The 16,987-nt window shown below is 39.9% G+C and overlaps 1 pseudogene and 2 gene segments (V, D, J or C); all 3 read right to left on the reverse strand.

Moving 5' to 3' along the window:
• Positions 1-580: 580 nt before the first annotated feature.
• LOC126024214 (immunoglobulin kappa variable 2D-29-like) lies at positions 581-1,291 on the reverse strand. The segment is given in 2 exon segments: positions 581-912; positions 1,243-1,291. Coding segments are annotated over 2 exon segments (381 nt in total).
• A 9,287-nt stretch (positions 1,292-10,578) lies between these two features.
• Positions 10,579-11,367, reverse strand: LOC126024215 (immunoglobulin kappa variable 2-30-like). The segment is given in 2 exon segments: positions 10,579-10,910; positions 11,319-11,367. Coding segments are annotated over 2 exon segments (381 nt in total).
• A 4,723-nt stretch (positions 11,368-16,090) lies between these two features.
• On the reverse strand, positions 16,091-16,624 carry LOC126024216 (immunoglobulin kappa variable 1-9-like; annotated as a pseudogene).
• Positions 16,625-16,987: the final 363 nt, after the last annotated feature.

The following is a 16,987-nucleotide window of genomic DNA, read 5'->3' on the forward strand; positions in this document are numbered from 1 at the left end:
CATTCATGTTGACACTAAGTCACCTAAAGGAAAGGTTCTACTAATGTAAAAATTTATACCCAAATCAGTCCAGGATGCAGCACTTCTTGGTTTCTGCAGGACCTGGGGTCAAAGGTTTTAAACTTGGGGTGCTTGAGGGATCTAAAAGGCCACAAGAGTTTGGCTGAGAGGAACATTCATGCGCCACAGACCGAACTTTGTTGGTGAATGCAAGGCAATTGTCTTAACATCTGTACTATCTTCATCCCCTCAACACTTTCTTATTATAGATCATTGTGCCAATATTGTTCTTTCTCAAGCTGAAATTAGAGTTTTAATGGTCTCTTTGTCTGTAAGAGAAAAGAAAATCTCATGTTATTCTGGATTTGTTTTGGGGTATAAAGTATATTGTATCAATGCTATGTGATTTCAAAAATCACATTTGAAATTTTGGAAGCATTGTATGTACTACCGGGGCTCTCATGGTCCAGAGACCACAGCTGCAACCTATTCCCCTGAGAACTCCAATGTCTTCCACTTCACAGACTCAGAGAACCTGTTGACTGCTCATTAGAGAATAGCTAGGCAAAGAGGTTTGTGTTCAGGTCTGTATCACTGTGTGAGGATACTTTGTAACTTGACAACAGTAGTAAACTCCAACATCCTCCGGCTCTATCCTACTTATTTTAAGAGTGAAATCTGTCTCTGAACCACTGGCACTGAATCTGTCTGGGACTCCAGGTTCCCGATTGGATATTAGATAGAATAGGAGCCTTGGAGGCTGACCTGGTTTCTGATGGAACCACTCTTGATAGATTTTTCCATCATCGTAAAGCAGACTCTCACTAGATTTGCAGGAAATGGAGGCTGCTTCTCCGGGGACAACAGTCAGGGAAAGTGGATTCTGAGTCAGCACAACTTCTCCTTTAGCTCCTGGAAAAATTGAGATTTAAACACATAAGTTTATATTCAAACATCACAGGTCATTATAAATTAGTGCTGCCTGTCTGTATGGTATTTTAGGTAAGATAGTGTCTCCACAGTAAAGAATGCATATTAGTGATAGGGAAAAGTTCTCTGATGTTTACATATGCCAGACCCATTTTCTCATGTTCCACACTCATTTCTCTGATCATCACATGGCCCATCAAAAAGTCTGATATACGAGTCTGGCATACAGTCAGAAACACAAGGACATTAGTGTATCATCAGTGAGCCCCCTCCAGAGTCCATCCTTCTTTCTCTGCTCCCTGCCAACCTTACCTGGGATCCAGAGTATCAGCAGACCCAGAAGCTGAGCAGGGAACCTCATTTTGAGAGTTGAACTGAGAAGACCTAACACATGAGAGTAAGATGAGAGCTGAGCTTTAATGTCAGACTCTCAAACATAGATCCTCCCCAGGGGAGAACATGCAAATGCATGTGGGTATATGAGTGTCAATAAATCCCCAACAGGGGGATCACTTCTTCTATTTATGAAATAAATAGAAATAAATGGAAAGAATCTATGTTCTATGAAACACAATGAGTGAGGTTGGAAGGTAGCAGTTAAATTGAAACAATTTTTAACCTTACATGCAGGTATATGTGTCATCGAGTCTCTTATGATTAGTAAATTTCTATTTTATCACATGCTCTTTCCATGTAAATATGTGTCCAAGGGAACCTCAGGCATGCAACTGACAGAATGAGCTGTCTCCTATAGCTTCTGTATGAAACAGCTCCCCATTCTGATATGCAGTCTCAAAATTGAGGATGGACTTGGGAGAATCAAGATTTCTCTGTATGTTATCATTAGATTAAGACAGGGGTCTCAAACTCATGGCCCGTGGGCCATTTGCGGCCCTCCGTACAACATTTTGTGGCCCTGCCCTAGAGGAATCTTTTTTTGTTTTGTTTTGTTTTAGTTGTTTGGGTCACACCCCCCAATGTTTAAGGCTTACTATTGACTTTGCACTCAAGGATCACCCCGACTTTGCCTCCTGTGACCCCCAGGTAAATTGAGTTTTAGACCCCTGAACTAAGACCTGCACATTGTAAAATATATAATTATGAATTACCTTAATCTAAGTCCCAGTGACCTCAGTTCATAATAACAGGTATGTAAAAGGAGTTTGAGAGAGACAAAAACAAAATACCCATTTCACTGAGATTCTGAAAACAATTTTTGTAAATGTTTTAGTAAATATAAAATGTATGGCAAAAATGTCTCCAGAATGCAGGCTTTCGCTGTTACTCACATTTTTCTACAACAAACTGGTTTAAAACCTATATAAATGTAAATGATGTAATAGATAGATCTTTGGAAACATTCCAGGTCATTTGAATAATGTGGAGACTCTTGTGACCCACTGAGTATCTGGATGTTGGAACCCACAATGCTGCAGTGGACTCCAAATGTGAAGACTAAACTCCATTGTATTTTTATGTTAATTGTACCCCCAGAGGCCTAGCTAGTAAAATTGTGCTGCATGATCAGTTAGGGATGTGATAACTACAGGAGCTGGCCCACATGTCATCTCAGTTCCAAGATCACAGGCACCTTCCTATAGCATCCCACATTCCTTTTCTCAGCTGAAGCCTGAGCTCAGGGCTCACAGGACTGAGAGACCCATGTCCTAGCACAACACTGATACAGCAGTGGTGCTTCCTGCCCACACCTAGACTCTGTGTTTTAATAAAAGACAAAATTACTTTTATTGACCTCTCTTTTCACTCAGTCTTCCCATCCTAGGAAATAAAATCTATAGAGAATCAACATTGCTATAAATAAGTGAGCCTTTGGCCAAGTATGGTAAAAAATGTAGTAAAATAACAAAGAATCTCCTGCTATAATTATTGTCATCTGACATGTACACTCACTTTGAGAGTTTCAAGTTCTGTGCATGCAGACCCTTTGATCAAGTGTCTATTCCTCATTAGCCCAGATATTCAGCCATTGGGCTTAGCACAGTTTTTAAATAGTTTTTCTATGATTTTTATTCTACACATCACTATTCCTCCAAATGTCATTTTTCATAGTTTGTCTAATATCCACTTCAAAATGAAGTAGTTTTGAAGACTAAATACAAATGTTTGTCAATTTATGTTTATTATATAAGTGACTGTTTCAGTCCAAATACCAAAAATAAGGAGATCTTTGCACTTTTCCCAGATCTGCAAGTGCAAGAACAAACAACACGCAGAGTATCCTTCTGGAACATAGGGAGATTAGAGGCAGGGTGAGGATGTCTATAGTGACTCTCTCTGTGGGGCTGTGCTGGTGTGTGCAGTATCGGCTTTATGTGGGAAAATATTAGTTTATTTTTTAAATATAATTTTTATTTTAATTATAGTGGCTTACATATCATTCACAGTAATATTCCAGGTACATATTCACATTGAGTCAGGGGAGTTCCCACCACCGAATTGTCCTCCCACAACTGCTCCCATCCTGCCTCCCATATCCTCCACTCTCCCCCCCAAGGGGTGCTAGAATGCATGCTCCCTTCTGTGTCTACTCTAGTTTATTACTTAGTGTACTTATAACTGTTTGGTCTTGGTGCCTCCATTACTGCCCCCTCTAATTGGGAGGCAGGACTAGAAAGTTCAAGTTATGTGGTTTTGTTTGAGGAAGAGAAAGGTAATATAATGGAGTAAAAATCAACTATGCTGACTATGAGCAGAGTCATTCTAGAGGCTCTCATCCTTGTTTTGAGGGACGAAGGGGAAAAGAAGAAGGTGAAACACCTTTGAACCAACAGTTCAAAAAGAGGAATCAAATAAGATATCCAGTGAGCACTGCAGCAATTAAAATATGCACCACATAGTTGCCATGGTCTTGAGATAGGAAATATGACAAGGTGCAAAGAGGAAGAAGAGAAAAGAAGAAAGAAAAAGTAAATATATAACTAAAAAATAGACAACTACTTCAATATCTACCCCAAAACAAAGAAATCGACAAAAACTAAATAAAAAAATAATAAAAAATTAAAATTAAAATTAAAATAAAAAAAAGAAAAAGAAGGATTATTTAGTGTTTTTTTGTCTCTCCCTCCCCCTGCATAGGCATAGTAAATATCGGGGTCATCTGAAATGAGAATCCCCTTGGCCTACCAGGGGTCCTCAAACTTTTTAAACAGGGGGCCAGTTCACTGTCCCTCAGACCATTGGAGGGTCTGACTATAGTAAAAACAAAACTTATGAACGAATTCTTATGCACACTGCATATATCTTATTTTGCAATGAAGAAACAAAACAGATACAAATACAATATGTGGCCCCAGGCCATAGTTTGAGGACCACTGGAAGAGATTCAGGGTTTCTCTACCCTTGGAATATATTGTCATGGGATTATCTATAGACTCCTTTCAGGTTCATTTACTCTCCCCTTGGTGTTTTTGTGCCATATGGAAGACTTCTGCTCCAATCTGGATGTTAAAAACAGACATCTAAATCTAGAGGTCTCAGTCTGTGCACAGGTCAAGGAGTGAAACTTATGATGAAGACTTTTTTTGTGATTTTAAAAGTTCTGTTTCCTCGATGTCATTTTAATCTGTCTTCTGTGGTTACTGGTCTAGGCCCTTGTGCTGAAACTCAGATGGAGCCTGGGATATCGTCTTTCGTTATCTTTCCAGAAGACCCATTCAGTTGCAATTGCCTCAGTCAGGACTCTGGAATTGGAGGTCATGATTGTTATGCAGAACGTAGACCAAGCCCTAGATTAGGACTTTCTTGTTGGTCCCAGAATACATACTGCCTGGTCATGGTTCTATCAGACGGTCATCTGTAGATCACGTTCTTGGCTTTTGCACAGCCCATAGTGTCGTAAGTCTTCTGATTTTGTTTTATCATTAGTTGGTAAGGTAGGATAACCTGTTCTTATGTCCATTTGTTCCCAATTTTCTCGTTGTCAGGATATCATATTAGAACTGGCCCATGTTGGAGATCGAGTAGTATTCAGGATGTCCCAGATGGACTTTGGTTCCTGTAGCTGTTGTGAAGAACTGTGTCGATTCTATGTCTGAGGTTCAGGATTCAAGTCTGGACGGTTGGTGTATAATCTTCTGGTGTCTAAGATGGATCCACATGACATATTTTCAAGGTGGGAGATTCCCCTGTATTGTAAATAAGTATGAGTTCTTATCCCTAGTAGATAAGAGCTTGTTTATATACTTGGGATTTCCCCTTTTTTAGTGTGCCTTTGCAGGAAGAAATGGTGCTTCATTATATTGTTGGTGCATTTGGAGGTGAAAAGAACAGAGAAACAAGTCACACACTCAAAAAACATAAAAATAGAAATAAAAATATATATTTGCTCACATATGTATAGTGAAAAATTATTTTAAGTAAAATTAAATAAAAAATAAAGAGGTAGTGTTATACAGGTCTTATACTTATGATGGAAGTATAGGTTTCCCCATTGCCTTTTGATATTTTCTTGTGGGGTGTGGGTTCCCAGGCACCTTTTTATCGCACATTCTGCCCTTCCTGAGATTGGTAAAAGATTTGAGGGGGGGTCTTGTGTAAAGTTTTTGCATTGGGAGTCCTTTTAGGGCTAAGTTTGGTATCCAGCAACAGTCCACATTAGGATAAGTTGGTAGGGAAAGCCACACAGCATGAGTCAGTAGGGGTGTTGGTTGTCTTTTCCTGCCGGGGACGAGGTGTAGGTTTGAGTGGATGTCCCTTCGCTCTGGTGCTGGGTACTTGTTCATTGGGGTAGGAGGTCAGTCTTGATGCCTAATAGATTAAGAACTGAGGGTGAAGAGTTTGGTTTTGGTTTTTTTGTTTTGTTTTGTTTTTGGGCCACACCCGGCGATGCTCAGGGGTTACTCCTGGCTGTCTGCTCAGAAATAGCTCCTGGCAGGCACCTGGGACACCGGGATTCGAACTAACCACCTTTGGTCCTGGATCGGCTGCTTGCAAGGCAAACGCCGCTGTGCTATTTCTCCGGGCCTGAGGGTGAAGAGTTTTAATAAATTGGAAAATCTGGATGGGATTGAGGGGTGAAGGGGTAGTCGGATTCCTGGAAGGGGGGTAGGGGAGAGTATTTGCAAGGGACAGAAAAGAAGAAAGGGGAAAATAAGATTAAATAGGGGGGAAAAAGGAAGAGGGAGTAATGAGAAGAGAGGTGAAAAGAGCGGGGGCATGTCATTTTGCTTGAATATGTTCAAAGAGTAGGCCCCGTAGTATAAGTCTGCAGGTCACTGTTGCTGCTTTGGTGGTCTGGCTGGTCACATGCTTCAGGTCCTAAAAGAAGGTATGCCCTAGAGATAAAGGGTGTGTTAAAAAGTTTTGTCCAGACAATTTTGTAACGCAACCTGGGTATGGCATCTCCTGTGGCTTAGCTCTGAGATACCATCTTAGGTTGTCCATCCTTTGTATCCAAGAAAGCCTGTGGACAGAAAAGCTGAGAGATTACTTTAAATATATTAAGCTTAAGGCATTAAAACCTATTATTTTGAAATACTTCGGTTGTAGTCAGTGATTTCCCGTGGTATTCTTTACATGTAACCTTGTATAAGATCCCTAAGAGATTATTGTGAGCCTTCTTTTGATTATAATTTTAAGAATCACTTTTGTCAGAGAACAACAATCCATAAGTGATGTCAGGGATCAATCCAGTTGGCTGCATACAAGATAGTTCTTACGCCTTATGCACTGTTATTCCTCTCCAGTCCCTGGGGTTAGCTTTATAACTAATATGGTTTCCTTTAAATCCTGGGCCTTGTGGAGCCCTAGCATACTAAGAATCCCCAGGAATCTCCACCAGGTCAATGTTAAAAAATTGTGGTTATTGGACCAGAAAGCAAAATAGGAGTTAGTCAGAAGCTCCCTCATGAGAGCAAATATACCCTAAGAGCAGGATCCTGCCACATGAAGAGTCATGGCAGCCTGGTGGGGAGATCTCTTCTCCTCTGTGTAAAGTGTGAAGCTGAAAATGGCATTGCCAGCTCATGTCCAGAACCCTGTAGGCTATGTGGCACTGAGCACAGAGGAGAGCCTGAAACAGATTGACTTTACAAGGAGCTTCAGAGACTAATTTGATTTCTGCTGGTACCAGGAGACAATTGGGTTGATGCCCTGACTGGACCTATAGAATATGGAGACTCTGTCCCCGGAGTCACAGACAGAAAGGCTGGAATCTAGGGCAGGAGGATCTCCCTAGTGGAGGCTGAGACCACACAGGAGATGTGAACTGAATAAAGGACTCCATGGAGATGTCACAACTAACCTAATTCGGGAAGGTAAATAATACATTTATTTCTTTACACTTAAGAATGAAACAAAACTTTAATATACTTGAGGAAGAGAATCCCCAAATGAGAGAAGTAAGCTTTTGAAATAATCCCCACCTATTTCTTTTTGTCAAGATAGTCTCACCTGGAATCCAGAGGAACAGTAGCCCAAAGAGCTGTGAAACTGCACCATCTTGCTACTTGCTCCTTCCACTGCTGAGATAAATATCTTACAAGGTTCTGAGAGGAAGAACCAATTCTGATATAGAAGGAAGGTTATATGCAAATGACAAAAGTTTATTGGGTTTATATACCTATATGTTTGCCAGAAGCTAATTTTCCATTGTACCTTTTTTGGGAGTTTTGAGTCTCCCTCTGCTGGCCATTTGCAGATGATGACTTGAAAGGTTTGGAAACTTCATGATCGAACATACATAGGCAGAGGAAGCACATTTCACCTTAAACTCTACAGATGTACTATATAGAGCAGGCTTGGGAAAATGTGTTGTTATCTCTCTCAGGGGAAATGCTGCATGTCTTTCATATAAAATCCTGAATGCCATATTGAAAATGCTTGTAGTCAAGTAAGTCTCATATCTTCCAAGAGCTGTAGTGACTTTAGAAAAAATAGCAGTTATAATTTTCCAAAAATCAGACCCAACAAGAGCTCTCTTCTAGGCATCTTTCCTGTGATGTGAGCTCTGTCAATAGTTATGCCTGAACACAGACCCAATAGTAAGCCTTGAGTACCACTAGGTCTGACCACCCCCCAAAAAAACTTCTTAGGGTGAGGCCACTCCTGAGATATCTTATAAACTTCTTCTAACAGTGCCTTGAGAACAATCAGTGCTAGGCTGAAATATGTGCTTCCAAATACAAAGCCTCTATGCCCACTGAACTACTGTATTTTACACTCTATAAGATGTACCTTACCGTAAGACACACATAGTATTTTGATGAGGAAAACAAGAGACATCAGGAAAGGACAGCGGGAACAACCAGCCTGCAAGGCCAAAGTATATTTACAATATGCCAGTCCACAGCTAATTGAACATATTTATCTAACTTATTTTACATCAGAAAATAGAAAACACTTTTAATACTTTTAGTTAATATAAAAATAAAAGTCGTAGCAGCAATCAAATAGCATTTGTTCCATACAATGCACAGACACTTTCCCCCATATTTTTTGGTGGGGAGTGCATCTTATAGAACAAAAAATAGGGTATCTTCCTGGCTTTGTAATGATTTTTAAAAGGAGTTATTTTCACCCAGCCCAAGACACAGTTAAAGTTATGATTGCATTTTTGCCGTGATTTGTTTTTTTTGGGGGGAGGGTAAGGACAATACCAGATGATCCTTCGACCTTACTCCTGGTTCTGTGCTCAGGGATTACTCCTGGTAGAATTCTTTACCATGTGTGCTTAGGAGCAAACATGGGTCTTCAGAATGCAAGGCAAAAGTTCTACTCATTGTACTATCTGCCCATCCAGATTCTTTTTTATTTAGAGTCTCCATTTATAATAAATGCTATATTCAAGGGAACCCAATATTTGGTATAAAATAACATTTTACAATTGTCTTAATTTTTATTGTTTTTAACATAACTGCAAATTACTTTTACAGTTGACAGAACAAACTACTTATGATACATTTTAAATATTTATAAAAAAATGTAAAATAACCTGGCTCAAAAATATAGCTGAGCAGCTAGGCCAGAAAACGCAAAACTCTCACATTCTCAAGGGTTTTTTCTCATAAACCCTCACTGATTGTCTTTCGTGTATAGCAGAATTGTGAGACTTGGTTTCCATCACTTCCTGTTCATGTTTCTTGTCTCTAGAAAATTGATTTTGCAGTTTCACTGCATAGTCCATTATGATTTCAAAGTTAAACCAACCTCAGATATAATAAGACAAAGATCACACCTAGAAACTTACCTATGACCTACTGTATTGATGATGAGGGTGTGGTATTATGAAGGCTAATGAGGAAGGAATTTCACTTGCCCACTGAGCACTAAAGACCTAGAGCCCTGGATGCTGCATTGTTGTCTCACAAAGTTTTCAACAGATTATGCCCAACCTTGAAAGCTAGGCACACATCGCAACTCTGGGATTCCTCCCCAACTCACTAGTTTCTTCTGATTTATATCTCATCTGAGAGACCCTTCATCATCCAACCCCAACAAACATGATCACAGGAATTAAGTATTTCATCAACAGTTTGCCTTCATGGTTCCATGTTAGCCCCAAATCTTAGATCCTTATCTCTACTGGATCAAAATTAAAATATTCAATATCAGCTTGTATTCATTGAAGTTAGTAAGAATGTTTTTATTTTTTGCCCTAATTTTTTTTAGACTGAACACCTAGTTAAAAAGTTTCAAAATTCAGTAACTTTTAACTTGAATGTGACATAGAGGAAACCAATGAAGATTTTTTTTTTTCTTTTTGGTTTTAGCTCTTGTGTTTGTATTAGGTTTTTGAAAGTGTATGTACATCCTCAAGATAAGTATCCTGGTTAATTGCAGCAACTGTACTCACTAGAGTAATAAGCCTATGGGGAAGGTTCATGTGAGGAGGACATAAAAGTGGAATGAAGGGGTAAGTGCCTTAACATTATCAAATTGAACAGTTACTCATGAACTGGGAAAATAATGCCTAAAATAACAAAATTTTAATACTGTTTAATGACACAAGTCATCCTTGGTTATATAACTGAATACATTTTAAAATATCTTAATTGAATTACTATGAGACATTTGCACAGTTGTTTAAAATTGAGTTTCAGTCATAAAATGTTCCAATATGCATTTCTTAAGCAGTGCATATTTCCCACCAACAATGTCCCCCATTTTCTCTTCTTTCCTCCCCCTCTCCAGATTGCCTCTGTGGTAGAGATACTCTATCTCTTTTATTTTCTTTTTCTCTTTCCCTCTTCCTTTTCCTTTTAGGCATTGAGTTTTCAATATTGTTATTGAAGGGGTATCATGCATATCACTTTACCTCCTTTTAGCACCCAGTTCTTGTCCAGACTGATCATTTCCAACTATCATTTATATATTAGTCCATGAAACCTTTTATTCAAGACCATACAAGAGCAGAGGGAACATGAATGACAGTTCCAGTCAGCTTCCCTTTAATTTGTCTATCTGTTCATAGAACTCAGGTGGACTCTACAGCTTCTTGCTGTTCTGTAGCAGCTTTTACTTTTACTGTCTGAGGTGGAACAGAAACTTTTATGATTTAGCTGCATTCACTTCGCCTGAGTTCCCTCAAGGTCTTAGTCATCCTCACTCAGAGGAGCTGCCACAGCTAGTAAACACAGGAGAGCAGCTGGGTCCAGAAGGCAGGGCTGTATCACTGTGGGAGGTTTGTGTTCAGGGCTGTATCACTGTGGGAGGTGCATGTGTATCTTGCATACAGTAATAAACTCCCAGATCCTCTGATTCCACCTTGCTGATTTTCAATGTAAAATCTGTCTGTGACCCACTGCCACTGAACCTGTCTGGGACCCCTGAGTGTAGTTTAGAAACTCTATAGATCAAGCCCCTTGGATGCTGGCCTGGCTTCTGATGAATCCAGTTCAGATAGGTGTTTTTGTCACTATGTATTAGGCTCTGGCTAGACCTGCAGGAGATGGAGATGGGTTCTCCCAGAACAATGGGTAGGGATAGTGGATTCTGGGTCAGCACAACATCCCCACTGGTTCCTAAAGCAATAAGAAAAAGAAGCCAGGTTACATATGAACATCAGGAGCTATTTTCTTATTTCCTTCTTTTATATATTTGATATAATATCATATACGGGAGTGGTTTTAATTTTAGTTCCTATCACTAGATATTCTATTTAAATGAGGAAAATTTATTTGTAGGAGAGGATCTTGTGAAATCTCTGAACCTTTCTCCCTTTCTCTGCTACAGGATCACAGAGCACAAATCTGTTTCCTCTGTATTCTTCTTCTCTCACAGATCTGAGTTTCTCTCCACAGGCTCAAAGATAAGAAAACCTGCAAACCTCAAAGCAGGCATATTCCAGCTAACCCTGGAGACCAGAGGGGTCTGCCTCCAGACTCTTCCTACTGATACCTCTTTAACAGTTATCTCTCTTCTGCCTTTACCTGGAATCCAGACCATCAACAGCCCCAGGAGATGAGCAGAGAACCTCATTTTGGAAAGTTGAGCTCAGTAGTCCTGATAAGACAAGATCTTGAGTGACCTTTTATCTTAAATTTGCAAGGAAAGGTCCTCTCTAGGGGCTCATATGCAAATAACTAGGTAACTGAAACTGCTTTGTGGAAATTGGAGAAGGTAAAGTTCTCTACTAAGAACAAAGTGACAAGCAATATTTCTACAGTTTGAGTAAAATTGATAGAAAACTATATGCAAACTAGAATAAAGGAGCATGTTTTAATGTTCTTGTTTTCACTCTCAAATTTCTAAATTCACAGCAATTCCACAGAGGATTGTTGGTGGATGAGCACCCTAAGAGTTGAGAAAGGATGAAGGTCTGTCTGTTGGCACAGAAGACAGAATATGACTGAGGCCTCAATGGCCTGTCCTCAAGCTCAATTTCCATGTATAACATTTAATTCCTAACTTTCAATTATTCATGGCTTTTTGTCTTTCATTTGTTTTAGTAATTCCTCAATTATAAAAAAATCGTCAATAAAATTTTAAGGTATTTAGTGATATTATTGTATAATGAACTTGTGTCTAAAACATTTCCACTTTAAACATATAAAATGTTCATTATCTTAGTTGAGAAAATTAAGAAGGCTATGATTTAACAGTGCTTTATATAGATAGCTCTGTTCTGAAAAACAATATGAAAAAAATTTTTATTTTATTTAAGCAAAAATCCTCTGACATACAGCTTCTTAATTTCTACATCGAATCTATGGTGCCCAGTGAAACTGAAGATTCTCATGACAAGGTCCAAGCAGACCTGCAAATTAACTTTCTAATAAGCTCTGTTTGATGCTACATCTTCTGAATATTTACAGTGCCCAAAGTATTTGAATGTTATAGTAAAAAATTGATATATAGATTTATTTTGGTGTGTCATATCTCTTTCTTACTTTCTTTCATACTTTTTTCTTCCTCCCTCCCTCTTTTCTTTTCTTCCCCTGTCTTTTCTTTCTTTCCTCCTTCCTACTTTATACTTCCCTCCTTCCCTCTTTCCTTCCTTTCTCCTTCCCTCCCTTCCATTTTTCCTTTTCTCTTTTCATTTTCTCTTTACTTTCTTATTTCTTTTTTTCCTTCATTCATGTTTTGTTTGTGGTCTGGCCCTGTGGTACTAAGGGACTACTCCTGTCTTAAAACTTAGAGGTAGAGTTATGTAGTTCTTAGTGCAACATGTGGAGGCAGAGATCTGACTTGAACTGTTGGGACCTGGGTTCTGAACAAGGAGGGGCACCATTTTGTAAAGGCCACATGGCATGCTTCTTTGGTTCTGAGCAAGCAAGATGCCATTTTGTAAGAACCACCTGGTGTAGGTCTTCACAAGCCTATTTCCATAGACACTGCCCCAACCTGGCCATATCAGGTAGACTATCAGGTTTGGATAGGGAGCAGGAAAGTTCCCCTAGACAATGGTCAATCATTTTAAAGATAATTAGAAGTCTGGAACCTCCCTTTATCCTTCTTCTATATAATCTTTCTTATGAACTTAGGCGGGGCTCATCTCCTTCAGGAGATGGCCCTGACTGGCCAGTCTGGGGGCCTTCTTGGTAGACAGATTAAAGTTTTAAATTTTATTTCAGTTATATGGTCTCATCCTTCGAGTGACTCTAACATTATGGATTAAAGTATTACATTTTATTTTAGTTGTGTGGTCTCATTCTTTAAGTCTGGATTCTAGCAGATCCTCCTCTATATGCATGGAAAGGTCAGAGAATTACTATATGTTTATGTGATTTTATTATTTCTCATTTAATTGTTGAGTTAATGAGACTTTAATGCTGTAACCTTGCTGGAACTTAGATTTCTTGCCAACACGTGTATATTCTGAGTCACACATTGCAAGGTTCTTAGAGAAAAACTGGGTCATGCGGGGTTGACTACTCCCCATATCGCTTTCCCATCCTCACTCTAGAAGCCAATTATTAAAACTTTTTTTCCTTCAGTGGAGGAATGTGGCAAAGCTGATGTCTCAAGTCTTCTTCAAGAATCATCCAGATCAGCTCTGAGAACTGCAGTTGCTACACCAACCCTCTGGGGTCATCAGCCTTGACAGGTGATATTTCTAATTCTGGATGCTTGAGAAACCAACTGTAAAGTTTCCATAATAAGTTCCCAGTACTTACATTTTCATTTGTTCAATGTCTGAAATTGAACCAACGGAGACTTATCACTGCTATGCTTTTTGTCTTACTGGATAAAAATATATAATAAATAACAAAGAATCTCCTGAGATAATTCTGTGGTTATTTTGACATTTACATTTATTCTGAGAATTCTATATTCTGAGAAGGCAGGAGCCCCATCCTTGAGACTGAGGAACTTTTTCTCACTATTCCAGATAGAGACATTGGAATTAGCACAGTTATTGAAAAGTTCTTCTGTTACACAATTTCTCACTAGATTTCACTTTTCTCGATAACTTCATTTTCCACAGTAAGTCTAATCTTCACTTCATATTTAAGTTATTTTCAGGACAAGATATCATAATTCTTGAGAGTAAATGGTTATTATTTTTGATGACTGTTTAAGTCCATATTCTCAAGTCAAGGAACAGATCTCTGTATCCTCCCAAGCTCTGCAGGTGGAGGCATGAAACAAGATGTACTTTGTCCCTGTGGTTCACTCCAGAAGATTCCTGGGCAGGACAAGGATTCCTATGTGGGAGAAACTATGTAGGAGGTGTGGACAGTGTGCACAGCATTGCATTTTAGTGTGGGAACAAATACATGTATGTTTAAAGTATCTACTAAAACCATGATTTAGGGCTTTTTAAAAATAATTTTTGTGTTTTTTTTTTTTTTTTTTTTTTTTTTTGGTTTTTTGGGCCACACCCGGCGATGCTCAGGGGTTACTCCTGGCTGTCTGCTCAGAAATGGCTCCTGGCAGGAACGGGGGACCATATGGGACACCGGGATTCGAACCAACCACCTTTGGTCCTAGATCAGCTGTTTGCAAGGCAAACGCCGCTGTGCTATCTCTCCGGGCCCTAAAAATAATTTTTATTTAAACACCTTGGTTACAAACATGATTGTGGTTGGGTTTTAGTCATATAAGATGACAACCCCATCACCAGTGTAACATTCCCATCACCAATGACCCAAATATCCCTCCTCTTCCTCCCCGCCCCTACCTGCACTCTAGACAGGCTTTCTATTTCCCTCATATATTGTCATTGTTAGGATAGTTTGCAATGTAGTTATTTCTCTAACTAAACTCATCACTTTTTGTGGTGAGGTTCATGAGGTCAGCTGTAATGTTCAGCCCTCCTCTCTTTTGTCTCTGAAAATGGTTGAGAAATGTCTCATTTTTCTTAAAACCCATAGATGAGTGAGACCATTCTTCGTCTTTCTCTTTCTCTCTGACTTATTTCACTCAGCATAATAGATTCCATGTACATCCATGTATAGGAAAATTTCATGACTTCATCTCTCCTGACAAATATTCCATTGTGTATATGTACCACAGTTTCTTTAGCTATTCATCTGTTGAAGGGCATCTTGGTTGTTTCCAGAGTCTTGCTATGGTAAATAGTGCTGCAATAAATATAGGTGTAAGGAAGAGGTTTTTGTATTGTATTTTTGTGTTCCTAGGGTATATTCGTAGGAGTGGTATAGCTGGATCATATGGGAGCTCAATTTCCAGTTTTTGGGGAATCTCCATATCGCTCTCCAGAAAGGTTGAACTATTTGACATTCCCACCAGCAGTGGATAAGAGTTCCTGTCTCACTGCATCCCCGCCAACACTGCTTGTTCTCATTCTTTGTGATGTGTGCCAATCTCTGAGGCATGAGATGGTACCTCAGAGTTGTTTTGATTTGCATCTCCCTGATGATTAGTGATGTGGAGCACTTTTTTCATGTGCCTTTTGGCCATTTGTATTTCTTCTTTATCGAAGTGTTTGTCCATTTCTTCCTCCCATTTTTTGATGGGATTAGATGTTTTTTTCTTGTAAAGTTCTGTCAGTGCCTTGTATATTTTGGATATTAGCCTCTTATCTGATGGGTACTAGGTGAATAGTTTCTCCCAATCAGTGGGTGGCTCTTGTATCCTGGGCACTATTTCCTTCGAGGTGCAGAAGCTTCTAAGCTTAATATATTTCCATCTGTTAATCTCTGCTTTCACTTGCTTGGAGAGTGCAGTTTCCTCCTTGAAGATGCCTTTAGTAATGTGGTCTTTACCCCATGTGTAAAACTTGAATGAAATGATCATTCTTGTACTTCAAAAAATTTTTTTCCTTAAGTTATCAATAGTCATATATCTTTATGACTAGTCATACTTCGATATGATAGAGTCCTGCTTGAATAAGTGTGAGATTTGAGGAATCTAAAAATTTCCCATCTACTTTTGTTGTTGTTGTTGTTGTTGTTGTTGTTGTTTGCCACACCAGCTATACTCAGGACTTTCTACTGCCTCTCACTTAAGGATCTCTCCTGGTAGTGCTTGGGTGACTATTTACAGTGGTGTAAATGGACCTGTGTTGTCTGTACAAAGCAAACACTTTCTCTGCTGCCATGTCACTCTGTTCCCCAGGATCCATCATTCTCCCCTAAACAGGCCAGGAGTACATGTACATGCTTTATGTACATGATGTTTTGCTCACTAACAAGAGTGCTCAAGATCACTCCCCCTGTTCAGGGAACCATATCATGTCAACATTTACCAGAACCTTCCTTCATACTGTGACTGCATTTGACATATTCTCAACAAGTTATAGCACAAGAGGGAGAAGCTGGTTCCACCCAGCCTCACACAGCTGATCTCTGGGGGTTTATGTCCTGGCCTGTATCACTGTGGGAGGGATACTAATATGCTGTTGACAGTAATAAGTGGCAGCATCCTCAGACTCTACGTTGCTGATGGTGAGAGTGAAATCTGTGCCAAATCCACTACCACTAAATCGGGAAGGGACCCCAGAGTGCAACGTTGATGCAGCATATATTAGAAGGCTGGGAGCCTCCCCTGGTTTCTGCTGATACCAGGCTAAAGCTTTGTAAATATTTCGACTGGCCTTGCAGGTGATGGTGGCTTTCTCTCCTAGAGATGCAGATGTGAATGGAGGCTGGGTCACCTGGAAATCACCCCTAGCACCTGAGAAAGAAAGTAGAAACACTCATCATCTCCATTCACCACCCTAAGTTCCTTTTTCTGGAGCACAAGGAGCACTAGACCCCGTGAGCCCTCCTTTCCCTCCTCACCTATGAGCCAGAGCAGCAGGAAGCTGCACAGGGGCCCTCATGTCCATTGTGTCCTGACTGGGACTGAGCCTGCACAGGGAGACCCAGTGTTCTTGAGTGTCCTGGGCAGGGAGCTGTGAGACTTGCAAATGAGAAGGGGCTGGGCCTGCTGGGCAGTCAGAGGGGTGGAGGGTTTGTGTGGGAGCAGCACAGCTGAGGGAAATCAGAAGTTCTCCCCCAGAGCAAACAGAACTTTGCCCCCAAAGGACATGCTCATCCCACGAGGCACAGGACGAAACAGTGTGGGTACAGAAAAGCATTGTTTTTTGTTGGGGGGGGGGGTTCTAAGATCCAGGACACAGTTTCTTGCTCACTCTGTCCCAAAAACAGACTCCCTCAGACACTTTTAGACAGTTTAAATAAGATATTCG

The sequence above is a fragment of the Suncus etruscus genome, chromosome 12 (assembly GCF_024139225.1).
Source record: "Suncus etruscus isolate mSunEtr1 chromosome 12, mSunEtr1.pri.cur, whole genome shotgun sequence".
In the NCBI taxonomy this organism is placed as follows: domain Eukaryota; kingdom Metazoa; phylum Chordata; class Mammalia; order Eulipotyphla; family Soricidae; genus Suncus; species Suncus etruscus.